This window comes from Schistocerca cancellata, unplaced genomic scaffold (genome assembly GCF_023864275.1).
Source record: "Schistocerca cancellata isolate TAMUIC-IGC-003103 unplaced genomic scaffold, iqSchCanc2.1 HiC_scaffold_426, whole genome shotgun sequence".
Classification (NCBI taxonomy): domain Eukaryota; kingdom Metazoa; phylum Arthropoda; class Insecta; order Orthoptera; family Acrididae; genus Schistocerca; species Schistocerca cancellata.
Window position 1 is genome coordinate 1,499,169 of NW_026046443.1, and position 16,543 is coordinate 1,515,711.

General features: G+C 39.8%; 1 protein-coding gene across 1 annotated transcript in view; it reads right to left on the reverse strand.

The window, feature by feature from the left end:
• The window catches only part of LOC126124779 (extracellular matrix organizing protein FRAS1-like), a 452,648-nt gene that overhangs the window by 135,396 nt on the left and 300,709 nt on the right, over positions 1 to 16,543 (reverse strand). Inside the window, exon 8 of the mRNA XM_049915125.1 lies at positions 11,958 to 12,072. Coding sequence (XP_049771082.1) covers positions 11,958 to 12,072 — 115 coding nt within the window. The remainder of the gene's footprint in view (positions 1 to 11,957; positions 12,073 to 16,543) is intronic.

Below are 16,543 nucleotides of genomic sequence, written 5' to 3' on the forward strand. Positions count from 1 at the left end.
TAATTTCTATAGATATTAGCAACATGATTTTGCATGGGTAGCACTGAATATCTACAGCTGGAAGACTTGGCTGGTGCAGCCATGATTTTGTTTACAGGTCACTGCACAGAATTGTGATTAAAATGTAGAAAACAAAGTTAGGTAACTAAATATTGCCAGTTTCATATAAATTAAACTCTTTAACAAGCACACACCTCTTGCAGGCATACTGTGGTGCCGGAAGGTGTGAGCAGACAGCCTGATTCAACTCACTAACAATTAGAACTCTGCACAAAGGCACTGTGTCTCTACAGCCACACATTTGTCAACAGGATGGTCACAACAGTTTGCCATAAGTATCAAAATCTCTATTGTAGATCCTTTGAGTAGCTATCACATATAGGCAGAAGAACATTCAGCCAATTTACACAAAATATTTATAAATTATGTACACAGAACTTCCTCATATCTTTATAACATATGTAGTTGTTGTTGTGCCCTGCAGTACAAAGACTGGTTTGATGCAGCTTTCCATGCTAGTCTATCCTGTGCAAACCTCTTCATCTCTGACTAAAAATTGCGACCTACATCCTTCTGAATCTGCTTACTGTAGTCATTTCTTGGTCCCTCTCTATGATTTTTATGCTCCATGTTTCCCTCCAGTACAACATTGGTGATCCCTTGATGTCTCAGAATATGTTCTACCAACTGATCCCTTCTTCTAGTCAGGTTGTGCCACAAATTTCCTTTCTCCCCAATTCTATTCAGTATTCCCCATTAGCTACATGATCTATCCATCTAATCTTCAGCATTCTTCTGTAGCACCACATTTCAAAAGCTTCTATTCTCTTCTTGTCTAAACTTCTTTATCGTTCATGTTTCATTTCCATACGTGGCTACATTCCATAAAAATACTTTCAGAACAGACTTCCTGACACTTAAATCTATACTCAATGTTAACAAATTTCTGTTCCTCAGAAACACTTCCTTGCCATTGCCAGTTTACATTTTACATCCTCTCTACTTCAACCATCACCAATTATTTTGCTGCCCAAATAGCAAACCTCATCTACTACTTTAAGTGCTGTATTTCCAAATATAAATCCCTTAGCATCACCTGATTTAATTCAACTACATTTCATTATCCTTGTTTTACTTTTGTTGGTGTTCATCTTATGTCCTCCTTTCAAGACACCACCCATTCCATTCAGCTGCTCTTCCAAGTCCTTTGCTGTCTCTGACAGAATTACAATGTCACTGGCAAACCTCAAAGTTTCCATTTCTTCTCCCTGGATTTTAATTCCTACTCCTAATTTTTCTTTTGTTTCCTTCACTGCTTGCTCAATATACAGACTGAATAACATTGGGGATAGGCTACAACACCGTCTTACTCCCTTCTCAACTACTGCTTCCCTTTCTTGCCCCTCAACTATTACAACTACCATCTGGTTTCTATACAAATTGGACATAGCCTTTTGCTCCCTGTAATTTACTCCTGACATCTTTAGAATTTGAAAGAGAGTATTCCTGTCAACCTGTCAAAAGTGTTCTCCAAGTTTACAATTTCTATAAATGTAGATTTGTCTTTCCTTAGTCTATCTTCTATAAGAAGTTGTAGGATCAGTATTTCCTTTCATTTTCCTACATTTCTCCAGGATCCAAACTAATCTTCCAGAAGGTTGGCTTCTACCAGTTTTTCCATTCTACATTAAAGAATTTGTGTTAGTATTGTGCAGCTATGATGTATTAAACTGATAGTTCAGGAATTTTAAGATCTGTCAGCACCTGCTTTCTTTGGGACTGAAATTATTATATTCTTCTTCAAGTGTGAGGTATTTCTCCTGTCTCATACATTTTGCTCACCAGATGGAAGAGTTTTGTCATGGCTAGCTCTCCCAAGGCTATTAGCAGTCTAGCAAAACATGGTATACTCCTGGGGGCTTGTTTTAGTTTAGGTCTTGCAGTGCTCTGTCAAATTCTTCATGCAATATCATATCTCCCATCTCGTCTTCATATATATCCTCTTCTGTTTCCATTATATTGCTCTCAAGTACATCTACATTGTATAGATCCTCTATATACTCCTATCTTTCTGTTTTCCCTTTGTTACTTAGGGCTGGCTTTCCATCTGAGCTCTTGATATTCATACAGGTGGTTCTCCTTCCTCAAAAGATCTCTTTAATTTTCCTGTAGACAGCATCTGTCTGTTCCCTAGTGATACATGCTTTTAAATCCTTACATTTGTCCTCTATCCATTCCTGCTAAACCACTTTACACTTCCTGTCAATCTCATTTTTAGATTTTTATATTCCATTTTGCCTATTTTGTTCACTGCATTTTTATATTTTCTCCTTTCATCAATTAAATTCAGTATCTCATAAGTTACCCATGGATTTCTACTAGCCCTCATCATGCTGCCTTTACTATTTCATCCCTCAAAGCTACCCATTCTTCTTCTACTGTATTCCTTTTCACTGTTCTTGTCAATCATTCCCTAAAACTCCCTCTGAAACTCTCCATAACCTCTGGTTCTTTCAGTTTATCCAGGTCCCACCTCATAAAATTCCTACCTTCCTGCAGTTTCTTAAGTTTTAATCTGCAGTTCATAACCAATAAATTGTTGCCCGAGTCCCTATCTGCCCTAGGAAATGTCCTAAAATTTAAAATCTCTGTCTTACCATTATCTAATCAATCAGAACATGAGTAGAGGGAGATTAATAATAATTTCATGTGAGTTAATGGCCTGGTGCAGGTCTTTCAACCGAATGTCACTTCAGAGATTTGTGACTTTAGATATTTGTGACAGTTGTCCAACTGGGAAAAGATGACATACAGTCTGATGTAGAATCCAAACTATGTTTCATTTCTGGTGAATCTCTACCTTATTGGGAGGAAAATGTTAGGTTAAAAGAGAGAGATAAAATCTGTGGTTTGACTGAGATTCTATGCCAGAACCTTCTGGTTGTCAGGCATGCAGTCTATCACTAGATTAACAGGTCTGACATGATTTCTACTACTTGAAAAGGAGACTTGCAGTCTGACATGGAATCTGAGGCATGTTTTGTGACCAGTGAATTTTAACATCATTGAGACGTAAATGCCATGTTACGAGACAGGGTGCAAAATGTGTGTTCCAACCAGGACTTGATCCTCCAACCTTTTGGCTTGCAGGCATGTGCTTTACTGCTAGCCCATTTTCTGTTCGCCCCTTTTTGGCTTCTTTCTTTTGACCTGTTTCATCAATGTTTTTTGTTAGTGGTTCTTAGTGACTGTCACATGATGTCTTTCAAATTTCATAGATGAGAACTTCACTCAGTCATTTTATTATACAAGATGGGCAGTCTCCTGACTGAACATACTAGCGTACCATTCCACTATCAGACAAGATCATATTCTGCTCAAGCTTTTCTACTCTATAGAGCTGCAGTGGCTGTACTGCTAGAGGGCAAACTTTAATTCATCATAGTTCAGCCAATTTCCATGAAATATTTATAAATTAATATACACAATCTTCCTCATGAATCAATGTGTTTATTAGTTGAAACTGAACTGAAATCCATACAGTAGATCTCAAGATTATCCCAAACATACAAACAGAAGTGAGATTGGTAATTTAGTTTGTATATGTAGAAATAGTTTGGCCAATTTTCAGAAAATATTTATAAATTACACAGACAAACCTTTCTCATGAATCAATCTACCTATTGGTCAAAACCAGATCAAAATCCTTACAGTAGTTCTTGAGATTAGCCCAAACATACAGTCAGAGTGCATGCAATGGGACTTTGGTTTCTATATGTATACAATAGAAGATAGATGTTCTACCCCCCAAAATGTAAAGTGGCACATGAATGTTCCTTGTAGTGGCAGTTTCAAGTGGTATTAATGTAGTTGTTCTTTGGTTTACTTCCTGTTTATTATTCCATGCTTTATGTTGTGTATGCATTCATGTTTGTATAAGTTCAAGTAGTTATTTAGTGTATGTGGGAATAAATATCTTGTTTTCTCTGATACCTACATATTTCATAACTCCAACCAATTATGACACGATCATGCTGGCTTCAGAGTTTCATGCAGTTTCACAACATTGATGCTTGTAACAACCACACCAGCTGCACTCATTCCCACATGAGACCGAACAACTCACCAGTCATAATTGAACTGGCAGCCAGCACTACAGTTGACAGGGTGACAATAAAACCCCCACCATTCTGGCAATATAATCCTCTATTATGGTTTGCCAAGCTGGAAAGTCACACTACTTAAACTAATGTATGCTATGAACAACACACACACACACCCATGCCTGAGGGAGGACATGAACCTCCAGCAGGAGGGGCCTCACAATCCATGACATGTCACCTCAAACCACACAGTCACTCTGCGTGGCAGTTCATTGTTTCACAACTATCAGCAGATGAGACTAGATGTGGTTGCAGTGCTCATGGAGGACCTAGCAGCAGAAATCCAGTATATTGTAGCCACACCAGCAGATACCCTTGGTATTAATTGATTAAAAATGCACTGATCACATGCTTGTTGCAGTCAGAAGCAAAACAGCTAGAGAAACTTTTGCACACATAGGAGCTCAGAGTCTGGACAATGTAACAACTCATAGGGCATTTACACACATTGGCAAGTAGCACTGTAAGTGATGATGTGCTATGGAATATATGATTGTCTCGATTGCAATCAGATACCCAAAAATTCTCACAGTGTGTGTGGGTGATTGAAACGCACTGGCACAAATGGCTGACATGATAGTTGAAATTTATCTGGCATCAAGTGCCTCAACATTGATGGTGAAACAAGAAAATGTGGCCATGGTGATGTTAGACTGCCTGAAATTGCAATTGGTGGAGTTAGCCACACATTAGCTGCATTACAAATAATACACAACCATCAACAGCTATACCGCTGACAGTCACGAGGTCATAACTGATTGCAATCAACACAGAACTTAAGTTGGTACCACAGGAAGTTTGGTAATGATGTGCAAAAGTGTACACCACCTTCCAAGTGGAAGCATGAATCACACACTGTAGCAGCACCAACTTCTACTGCAAACATGCACTGACGTTTTGTGATGGACCTTGATGTGAAAGTACAATACCAGGTCAAGTTGGGGCAGAAGTGTCAGTACATCCAACAAATTGCCTACCATGCAAGAGCTGTGATGACTGCTGCCTGTTAACCACTACTGACTCCAAGACTACAATGTATGGTTGAGTAACATTATTCCTTAACCTGGGGCTATGTCGTGTGTTTGAATGGCAGTTTATAGTGACAGATATATCACACCCTATTATCAGAGCAGGTTTTTCGTCCTTCTACAAGATCTGTGACAGTAGCAACTAATAGGTTTGACTACTAATCTGCATACACCAGGGATGAAACCCCTGAGGTGCCTGTTGCCAACTCAATGCAAGGACCATCCCAGACCAGTACATGGTCCCACACATGACAACTTTTCTGCAAATGTTTACTGTAACATGATATTCTCTACCACTGTCCTAGTGTGAAGCATATTATCCAATTCATTTAGCTACAAAAGGCATTCCCAAAACAGCAGTGACAATATCATTTGGCCTATTTCAGTTTACCAGGATGTCATTTGGACTATGCAATGTGACTCAGACCTTCCACTGCTTTATGGATGCAATGATAAAAGATTTAGATTTTTACTATGTGGACATAAATGATATGTTGGTGGTGTCCACACAAAAAAATGAAGGTCATAAGCAAATACTCCCTACCTACCACAGACAAAGGACTATGATGGTTCCTAGGAGTAGTAAATTTCTATGATTCATTCATTCATTCACAATCACTTAGTGATAACCACACTGTTGAATGAATTCCTTAAGGGCACACCAATGCCTAACTGCAGAGTGCCTTGAACCAGCAAGGCAGACACTGTGTTTCAGCCTGTGAAAACAGCTACAACAGAGGCTGCCCAGTCAGTACACACAGTTGTACACATCCCACTTCTTGCTTATATTCATTTTTGATGCTTTGCCCACTGCGATTGGTGCTGCACTTCAGCAATATGTTGATCAGTATTGGCAGGCCATTGCATTCTATAGTCATAAGTTGTTGCCATCTAAGCAGGAGCTGGGCAACATGGGTGACTTGTATGCCGCTTATGCTTTTTCAAAAAATTCACACACATTAGAAGGGTGACAGTTCACTATCTATATGAATCATAAGCTCCTTACCTATATGCCTTTAAGGTAAAGCTGGAGAAAGCATTTCTTAGACAGCTGCAACACTTAAATCGTATCAGACAGTTCATGACCAGCATTGTGTAGATGGAAAAGAAGCTAAATATTCCAGCTGACACACTTTTGTGTGTGGAAACAGTGAATGTGGTAGCAGATGACATCACATGTGTGGAAGCAGTGACAAATGCCATTGGTTATGAGACCCTCATGCACAGGCAGTAAAGTGGTAGTGAGTTGTGTGATTTATTGCAACAATCAAAAGGATTGAGATTATAGGTCATGACATTGCTTGAAGAAAATGTAAAGTTATATCATGACATAGAAAAAGGCAACAGCATCAGTGCACAATCTTGTACACTTGGGAGTAAGGAGTACTGTCAGATTAGTCAAACAGAACTTTATACGGCCAGATATGCACAGAGACTGCAGAAAATTTGTGAAGTGATGAACAGTGTGCCAGAGGAATAAAATCACATGGAACTTCAGAACACCAATTGACCACATTTTATCAACTAAAACAGCATTTTGAACATATAAATACTGACATTGTAGGCCCACTCACAGTATCAAAGGCTACAGTATGGCCTCATGGTGGTAGACAGGTTCACCAAGTGGCCTGAGGCATTTATATTCAAGAACGGCATGGCATAAACTGTAGTGCAAACATTTTTTTATGGCTGTATTGCCCAATTTGGAGTCCTGCGGAAAATTACCACTTGTTAGCAATGGGAATCTGAAGCCCACATCTTCAGAGTATTGGCCATGTTATTAGGTATTGAGTATATATATGCACCACAGCATGTTCCACAACAGCTGATCTGTCGATTTCCCCTCTTCTGCAATTTGCCTTGTGCTGTTCTAGTTGTATTTTGACAATTATTTTTATAGTATCGATGTATACCTCCCCAAAACTATACAGAACCTACAAATTCCTGCTTTTCCCATTGGTTAGTGAGCATCATTAGCTGATTTCACGTGATCTTGTATCTTCCGGGTGGGTTTTTAGAGTACGGTACCATGATGTTCCACTTTTTCAAGAGTTTTTCTATGCCATCATTAAAGTGCTTAATCAAAGGCAAGAAAACTACTGATTTCACTGGTGCTTGAGCATTGCTATGATTTTCATGTGGTGTTTGTAATGTTCTTTTTACCTCAGCAAATGAATAACCACTCTTGAGCAATCCATTGGTGAGATGTTTTAATTCTATGTCAAGCAGCTGTTGTTGGCAGATGTTGCTTGCTCTATCTGCCAACATTTTTATGATGCCTTGCCTTTGTTGTGGGTGGTGGTTCAAATCCTAGTGTAGGTAATGGTTGGGGTGCATGGGTCTTCAGTAAACCGTGTGCCCCAAGCTATTACCCGCAGCTGGAGATGAGACATTCGGTTTTAATGTGAAATCCGTTCAACCACTGCATAATAGCCTGGAAAATTTTATTAACTGTAACTATGAGTTATTGTCAAATATATATATATATATATATATATATATATATATATATATATATGGGAATAAATATCTTGCTTTCTCTGATACCCACAATATTATTGTATTTCTCCCATTTTATGCTGTTGTTGATGTAGTTGAATCCAAACTCATATCAAATAATTGTCTGTTGATTGTCATTTATAAGTTAAATGACATTATGTGTGCATGAAACTCCTTCATGATTTTAGTGAATATTTCTTACTGCTATTGTAGAGCTCTGGTAGATTTGTACATAATGCCTGCATTATTAACAAACAATTTTTTTCATGCTGTAGAAATGGGGAGTGGTTTATACAATTATGGACAGAAAAGAACTATAAGGTGGAAAATTATTATTATTATTATTATTATTATTATTATTATTATTAAAATAATCTCCACTGTGATAATGCAAATGTGTGATCAACTACTGGAACCCAAGTAAGAACAAATCTTCAGAATAACAGCTTAACTAGCCATTCCACTTCATTCTCATTTGAAATGTCTTGCCACACTATGGTTCCTTGAAGTGTTGTAATGTTTTCAAGAGCATAGGTTTTTATTTTACAGAGTTTTGGTATTTTCACATATTGCTGCAGTATGGCTTTTGTTTGTTTTGCAATAGATTTAAAATGAGGTATGCAATCCACTGCCACAACACTAGAGGTAATAATAATTCCTGTACAGATTACACATCTAGGGTTTAGAATGGTGTTTTATATTCTGGGAAAAATTCTGTAACAGGTGATCAGCAGATATTCAGTAGGAAATTGAAAATTCTCAGATACACACAAACAAAGTAAAAGACTAGCACATCAGCCACTCCTACAATTTTATCAGATCTAGACAAAGTGTCCATGTACACATTGTGTGGTAGTAGTGTAATAGTGTGGGGCAAGGGGTTGGGGGCAGGGCTGCTTTTGTATGTTAATGCATTTCTTCACTCTTTCCAAATTGTTATGATGATGCTGTAATTTATGAATCATGAAGTGTGAATATGAATAAATTTGAGACTATATGGATTCTCTCTCTCTCTCTCTCTCTCTCTCTCTCTCTCCCTGTCCCACTCTCTTCCTCTCCCCCCTCCCCCCTGTATTGTCTCCTACACATAGTCTTCAATAAAGTGGTATTTCTCTATGTACAGATCATATATTCAATATTCTACACCTGTCTGCATCTCAAGTTTCCACATTAGTGATCCCAGTGATTTATGATGACCATATATAAGGTAAAATTCACATTATACAGTTATAACAGCGTGACCCACACATAACCACTGACTGTGGAAATTTGCACACCACATTGATGGTTTCCATTCTTGACAATGTAGTGCTTCTCATCCAACTCTTCCACTGTCTTTAGTTATGTGCTTCAACTTAAGATGCTAGTCCTGAACAACTGACAGCAACAAACAATCTACTGTGGAACCTCTTTGCTGCACCATACTTGCCAAAATCCTATGAACCAATTGCACTGCAACATCCTGGCTGCAGAAATTTGTATTTGTTCAACACAGACAGCACATATTTTGCACCATGTGCAAATTCATTTTATCTGCCCTTGCTCCACCAGTTGTCCTATTTTTGAAAATAACCACAGAATAGACCTAGGTTCATCCAGATCAATCTCAGACCTGACCAATGATTGTGGACAATTTATTTCTAGATATCTGTGTCGTAAATGAACTTTCACATGTGCCACAGCAACAGCCTCAGCATCCTTCCTTTCATGCGGCAGCCAAGCCTGACTGACTTTGTCCTATCACTTCTAATTCTGACATCATCACACACAGGTGGTGCATGTCAACAAAGCCTGGCCTCCCCACAATCCACTCCATGCCTGCGCATGCGCAGACCATCACTATCACTGTCCACCCAGGTCTGCAGAGAATTCTGCCAAGCATGCTGCTTCCACTCCTACACAGAACAGCCCCAACTGAATCACACTCAGGCCTGGGCAGAACGATGCCATGCATACTACGCTTTCACCTGTGCAGATCATTGTCAACTGCGCTGTGCCACCACAGATGCAACAAGTGGCCAACTGTACCACACCTGAGCAGAGTCACTTCCATGTTTATCATGTCCATGCCACAGCTCAGCACAGTGACATGCAACCTGTCAAAATAAATAACTTTGAAGTATGTGATCACACCCCACATGCTGTTACATCCACACGTGACTGTCACTTGCTTTATGACTACTCAATAGTGCACATAACAAGTCTATCTATTCGAGAAGACTGTCCTTGTTGCCTCTACATACCATACCATGCCAAATCGTATGCACTCTGTATGCAGATCACAATGCTCCCACAATATAATAATGACACATCAGCTACCCTCACCACAGTGTATGAGCAGCTCAGTGTCATGACCCACAACCATCACAATGGCAGGGCACTTATGAACCCAGTCCTGATGACTGGTCATGCCTTCCTGATGTGCGACCATGCCCATCTGCTCCATCCAGCATCTGCAGTGTCACCAAACCCAGACATGAAACACAACAAGCATAACAGAACACCATGTTTCTCTTTGCCACCTGGTTCCTCTGCTGATGGCATCTTCTGGCATGTCCCTCTGGCTGGGCAGTGCACTGTTGCCATTTCCCTCTACCATGACTCCCCAGAATGCAGCTCAATCATTGTCTGCTGCCGATCTTCACACATCATTGACTACACTGACTACATTCCCCTGGTTCCACATTCGATTACCACACAACTACCACAGATTGAAGATTTTCTACAACACCACATTTGGAACACAACAGCGGAATTGCACACAACACACGCCAGGGCAACCACTGTCAGTTGCACTATTTATCTTCAACTGTCACTGACAACTTCAGTGCCTCTTCCCGACATGAACTCAACACAACAATGCTGGACTCTGTGACTGCATTTCCACATACAGTGACTTCAACCAAGACCCAAAATGGATTGGTACCCAGCATTTCTGCCTCCTCTTGGTCTCCAGTGCCACATGGTCAGTCACCTTAAAGGCCACACCCATCAAAGTGTGCACTTGCTAATAAATTAGTGATCCACATCAATTGCACTACCCTCTGAACATATCTCAACATACTCCATCACTTCAATCAGAACAGAGTCCCTTCAATGTGCACAGAATGTGTAGAAATCCTCACCACAGACACCCTACCCTCCTCTATTTGGTCTGACCACCTGTGTTCTGCGTGTACACATCAGACATTTCCCATGTCAGCCACAGATAAACCACTTGTCCAGCATTCATACAATGCCCAATGTGACTTCAAGATATGGCCCAGTGATGTCTCATGAAAGTGTCAGCCACAGCACAACTGGTCATGTGCATCCGTGCCTCACTGCCTGTAAGAAACAGACTAACTGTGTCTGGTTCCTGCCCTAACAACACAGTTATTCAGAAGAGACTTACACCTGTGAGAAAGAGCCCAGCTGCATCCCTCTTCTGAGCCAACCATTACACGGATGGTCAGGCAATCTTGCCATACATGACGCCAGATGCCAACTAACTGCTGCATCATCTTGTTGACCTCAGTGCCGCTTCTTCATTTCCTACCCTGTGCTCCACACTGCTAGGCCTCTGTGGCAGCTATTGACCAGAACATCACTGGATGTCTTGTGTACATCATCTTCAATAAAGTGGTATTACTCTATGTAAATATCATGTATTCGATTTTCTACATATGTCTGTATCCCATGTTCCCACAAATTAATGAATCCAATAACTGTATACTCTCACCTTTCTAAACAAGAAACTTATGAAAGCTATGTATTACTTATATGTCATGCCAGTAAAAATACTATCTGCTCTAAAATGACAATTTTTTTCAAAGCATTTAAACATTTTCTTGGTTTGCCTGAGTTGACCTTAAATTAAATACAATGATGACCATCCTGCTTCTGAATCACTACTATGCTTTTTCTTCTGAATTCTCTCCACTGACTTTCTCTATGATTTCTAGGAAATGATCATTACAATGTTTGCATAGTGTAGGGTTACATATCATTTTCTTTATTCTACTTTTCTTATAGACTCCAACATTTGCTTTTCAATGATCCCCATATTTTTTTCATTTATACTGACAAAGTGAACTTTTTCGTTGCTTATGTAACTATTAGAAGGACTAAAAATAACATTTTAGATATATTTGATTGAGAAAATACTGCAGTTATTTTTTTTATTTCTGTAAGCCTATTAGCCTGGGGTATATCACATGACAAACATTTATAGGTACACATAAAGTAGAAGACATATAGCATTTAAAGTTGAATAATGATGACAAACCATTTGGGATTCTTTCCAGCTGGATAAAAAAGTTTTCTTCTCCTTCGTACAATGAGTCATCAACAGGTTTTACTTCACAAACAGAAGATTTTGAGCCTTTTTGGAATGTCACTACCTGCAGAGAAATGAAAACTGTATGAAATATTAACTTTGGGATGTTTAGGGGCCATTACTAAAAGATTTTGTTGAAGGTTTCATATTGTGAAAAATATTCACAGAATTTTTTTAACAAATATTCTGACCATTTCACAGCTCAAGTAATTCATAAATGAAAAATTCTGTCTTATAATTAATCAATTAATTATAAAGAAGCATATATTTATGTGCAAATGGCTGATGTGACTGGATCAATTTCAGATAAAAGATGTACCCAAACCTTATTAAATTGCAAATACTGATATATATATCAAAAAAAGTTTTGCATCACCTCTGTTCCCAGAACTCCTGAATATAGACAGTGACTGTAGATACTATATCACAGACACAGTCCATTTGACTGTTCAAGAGATATCACTAAACTCACCCAAAGATGTAAACAGCCATGCATGAGCAGCGCCTTTTAGATGGAGGGGGTCCGACAGCTGATCAGTTCCAGACATTCCACCAGGGAGGAGGAACAAGGCTCATGTTGTCTGTAGTTCAACTATGTCTAGACAGTTAATACTGTGGTCTGATTGCATCCGCATTGTTCTTTGGTATTGGGAAGGGGTCTCAACAAGGGAAGTGTCCAGGTATCTAGGAGTGAAACAAAGCGATATTGTTCGGACATGGAAGAGATGCAGAGAGACAGGAACTGTTGATGACATGACTCGCTCAGGCCGCCCAAGGGCTACTACTGCAGTGGATGACCACTAACTACAGATTATGGCTTGGAGGAACCCTGACAGCAATGCCAACATGTTGAATAATGCTTTTTGTGCAGCCACAGGATGTTGTGTTAGGACTCAAACTATGGGCAATAGGCTGCATGATGCGCAACTTCACTCCTGACATCCATGGTTAGGTCCATTTTTGCAACCATGACACCATGCAGCATGGTACAGATGGGCCCAATAACATGCTGAATCCACCGCTTAGGATTGGCATCATTTTCTCTTCACCGATGAGTGTCCCATATGCCTTCAACCAGACAATTGTTGGAGACATGTTTGGAGGCAACCTGGTCAAGCTGAATGCCTTAGACACACTGTCTAGTGAGTGCAGCAGGGTGGAGGTTCCCTGCTGTTTTGTGGTGGCATTATGTGGGGCTGACGTATGCTGGTGGTGGTCATGGAAAGTGCTGTAATGGTTGTATGATGCATGAATGCCATCCTCTGACAGATAGTGCAACCATATCAGGAGCATATGCGTGTGGCAATCATCTTCATGGATGACAATTCATGCCCCCATCATGCACATCTTCCTTCAGGATAATGACATCGCTCGACTACAGTGGCCAGCATGTTCTCCACACATGAACCCTATCGAACATGCCTGGGATAGATTGAAAAGGGCTGTTTATGGACAATGTGACCCACCAATCACTCTGAGGGATCTATGCTGAATCACCATTCCGAAATCAGATACTGGATTGTAAGGCATACCCAGGAGTAGATATAGACTCAGATCACAATATAGTAGTGATGAAGAGTAGGCTGAAGTTCAAGACATTAGTCAGGAAGAATCAATACACAAAGAAGTGGGATACGGAAGTACTAAGGAATGACGAGATACGTTTGAAGTTCTCTAACGCTATAGATACAGCAATAAGGAATAGTGCAGTAGGCAGTACAGTTGAAGAGGAATGGACATCTCTAAAAAGGGCCACCACAGAAGTTGGGAAGGAAAACATAGGTACAAAGAAGGTAGCTGCGAAGAAACCATGGGTAACAGAAGAAATAGTTCAGTTGATTGATGAAAGGAGGAAGTACAAACATGTTCTGGGAAAATCATGAATACAGAAATACAAGTTGCTGAGGAATGAAATAAATAGGAAGTGCAGGGAAGCTAAGACAAAATGGCTGCAGGAAAAATGCAAAGACATCGAAAAAGATATGATTGTCAGAAGGACAGACTCAGCATACAGGAAAGTCAAAACAACCTTTGGTGACATTAAAAGCAACGGTGGTAACATTAAGAGTGCAACAGGAATTCCACTGTTAAAATGCAGAGGAGAGAGCAGATAGGTGGAAAGAATACATTGAAAGCCTCTATGAGGGTTAAGATTTGTCTGATGTGATAGAAGAAGAAACAGGAGTCGATTTAGAAGAGATAGGGGATCCAGTATTAGAATCGGAATTTAAAAGAGCTTTGGAGGACTTACGGTCAAATAAGGCAGAAGGGATAGATATCATTCCATCAGAATTTCTAAAATCATTGGGGTAAGTGGCAACAAAACGACTATTCACGTTGGTGTGTAGAATATATGAGTCTGGCGATATACCATCTGACTTTCAGAAAAGCATCATCCACACAATTCCGAAGATGGCAAGAGCTGACAAGTGCGAGAATTATCGCACAATCAGCTTAACAGCTCATGCATCAAAGCTGCTTACAAGAATAATATACAGAAGAATGGAAAAGAAAATTGAGAATGCGCTAGGTGACGATCAGTTTGGCTTTAGGAAAAGTAAAGGAACGAGAGAGGCAATTCTGACGTTACGGCTAATAATGGAAGCAAGGCTAAAGAAAGATCAAGACACTTTCATAGGATTTGTCGACCTGGAAAAAGCGTTCGACAATATAAAATGGTTCAAGCTGTTCAAGATTCTGAAAAAAGTAGGGGTAAGCTATAGGGAGAGACGGGTCATATACAATATGTACAACAACCAAGAGGGAATAATAAGAGTGGATGATCAAGAACAAAGTGCTCGTATTAAGAAGGGTGTAAGACAAGGCTGTAGCCTGTCGCCCCTACTCTTCAATCTGTACATCGAGGAAGCAATGATGGAAATAAAAGAAAGGTTCAGGAGTGGAATTAAAATACAAGGTAAAAGGATATCAATGATACAATTCGCTGATGACATTGCCATCCTGTGTGAAAGTGAAGAAGAATTAAATGATCTGCTGAATGGAATGAACAGTCTAATGAGTACACAGTATGGTTTGAGAGTAAATCAGAGAAAGACAAAGGTAATGAGAAGTAGTAGAAATGAGAACAGCGAGAAACTTAACATCAGGATTGATGGTCACGAAGTCAATGAAGTTAAGGAATTCTGCTACCTAGGCAGCAAAATAACCAATGACGGTCGGAGCAAGGAGGACATCAAAAGCAGACTCGCTATGCCAAAAAAGGCATTTCTGGCCAAGAGAAGTCTACTAATATCAAATACTGGCCTTAATTTGAGGAAGAAATTTCTGAGGATGTATGTCTGGAGCACAGCATTGTATGGTAGTGAAACATGGACTGTGGGAAAACCAGAACAGAAGAGAATCGAAGCATTTGAGATGTGGTGCTATAGACGAATGTTGAAAATTAGGTGGACTGATGATATGAAAATTTGCTAACAGACATGGAGACATGGAAAGGATACTGGAGAGATAGGAGCATGGGCAACCATATGATTTGTGGGGGGAGGGTGGGGGGGGGGGGCAAGACCTTGGGTAAGAAGTATTTTTAAGATTTTGGAAGACACATGGGGACTTGTGTACAGGCATAAAAAAGTTACAGTACCTGCTTGATACTGTCCTTTAAATAATTTTCTTGAGAAAAAACACCTAACTACACTATGGTTTTTCCTTTTCATGACAACTAGGGGGAGGGGTTGGGCATCCCCGCCCCCTCCCCAACCCTCTTGACTCTTGGTATGGGCACTCTTGGATGGAAGGAATGCTTTGAGAAGTTGCTGGATGCTGAATATTGAGTCTTCCCAGAAGGAAGAATTGCAGAGGATGTGGAGGAAGAAGAAGTTGAAGTGACTCAGTAGGACATAGAAAGAGCAATTAAGATACTGAAGAATAACAAGTTTGCAGGAGAAGATAGGATAGTGGCAGATATGTTGAGGATGGGAGGTGCATAAAGAAAGAGATTCCAAAAGGGTAGAAGTCATCTACCAGACTGTGGATAAATATTCTCCATGAGACAAATCTGGCAGAGGTGCTGCAAATTTATCCATCAGTTTGATTCCTCAAAGAAGTATGATAATATACACAGATTAAATATGTAACACTTACTGAGGGACTTGACCTATCAAAGAAGTTACTAACTTGAAGGCATGTACAGTGTAGACAAAAGCCAAGGTGAGGGAGCTGTCCAAGGAATTCAGGATCAGAACTGGTGTAAGACAAGGTGATGTAATTTCACCATTGATTATAATTCAGGAAACAGAAAGAGAAGGTAAAGGGGGAAACTAAATGGAAAAACTTGGTAATTGGGATTTGCAGATGACACTATAGCCACAGTGGAGTCAGAGAAAGAGATGGCACAAACTGTGGAGGACTTAGAAAATAATACCAGTAAGACTGAGCTGTGGATTAATGTGGAGAAGACTGAAATGATAGAAGTATCCAGATAAGACCCTAACAATTCTCCATTACAGATAGGAATATGGAACAGAGCCGGAGTGGTGGATACTTTTAAATACTTTGGCAACTGGTTCAAAAGGTAT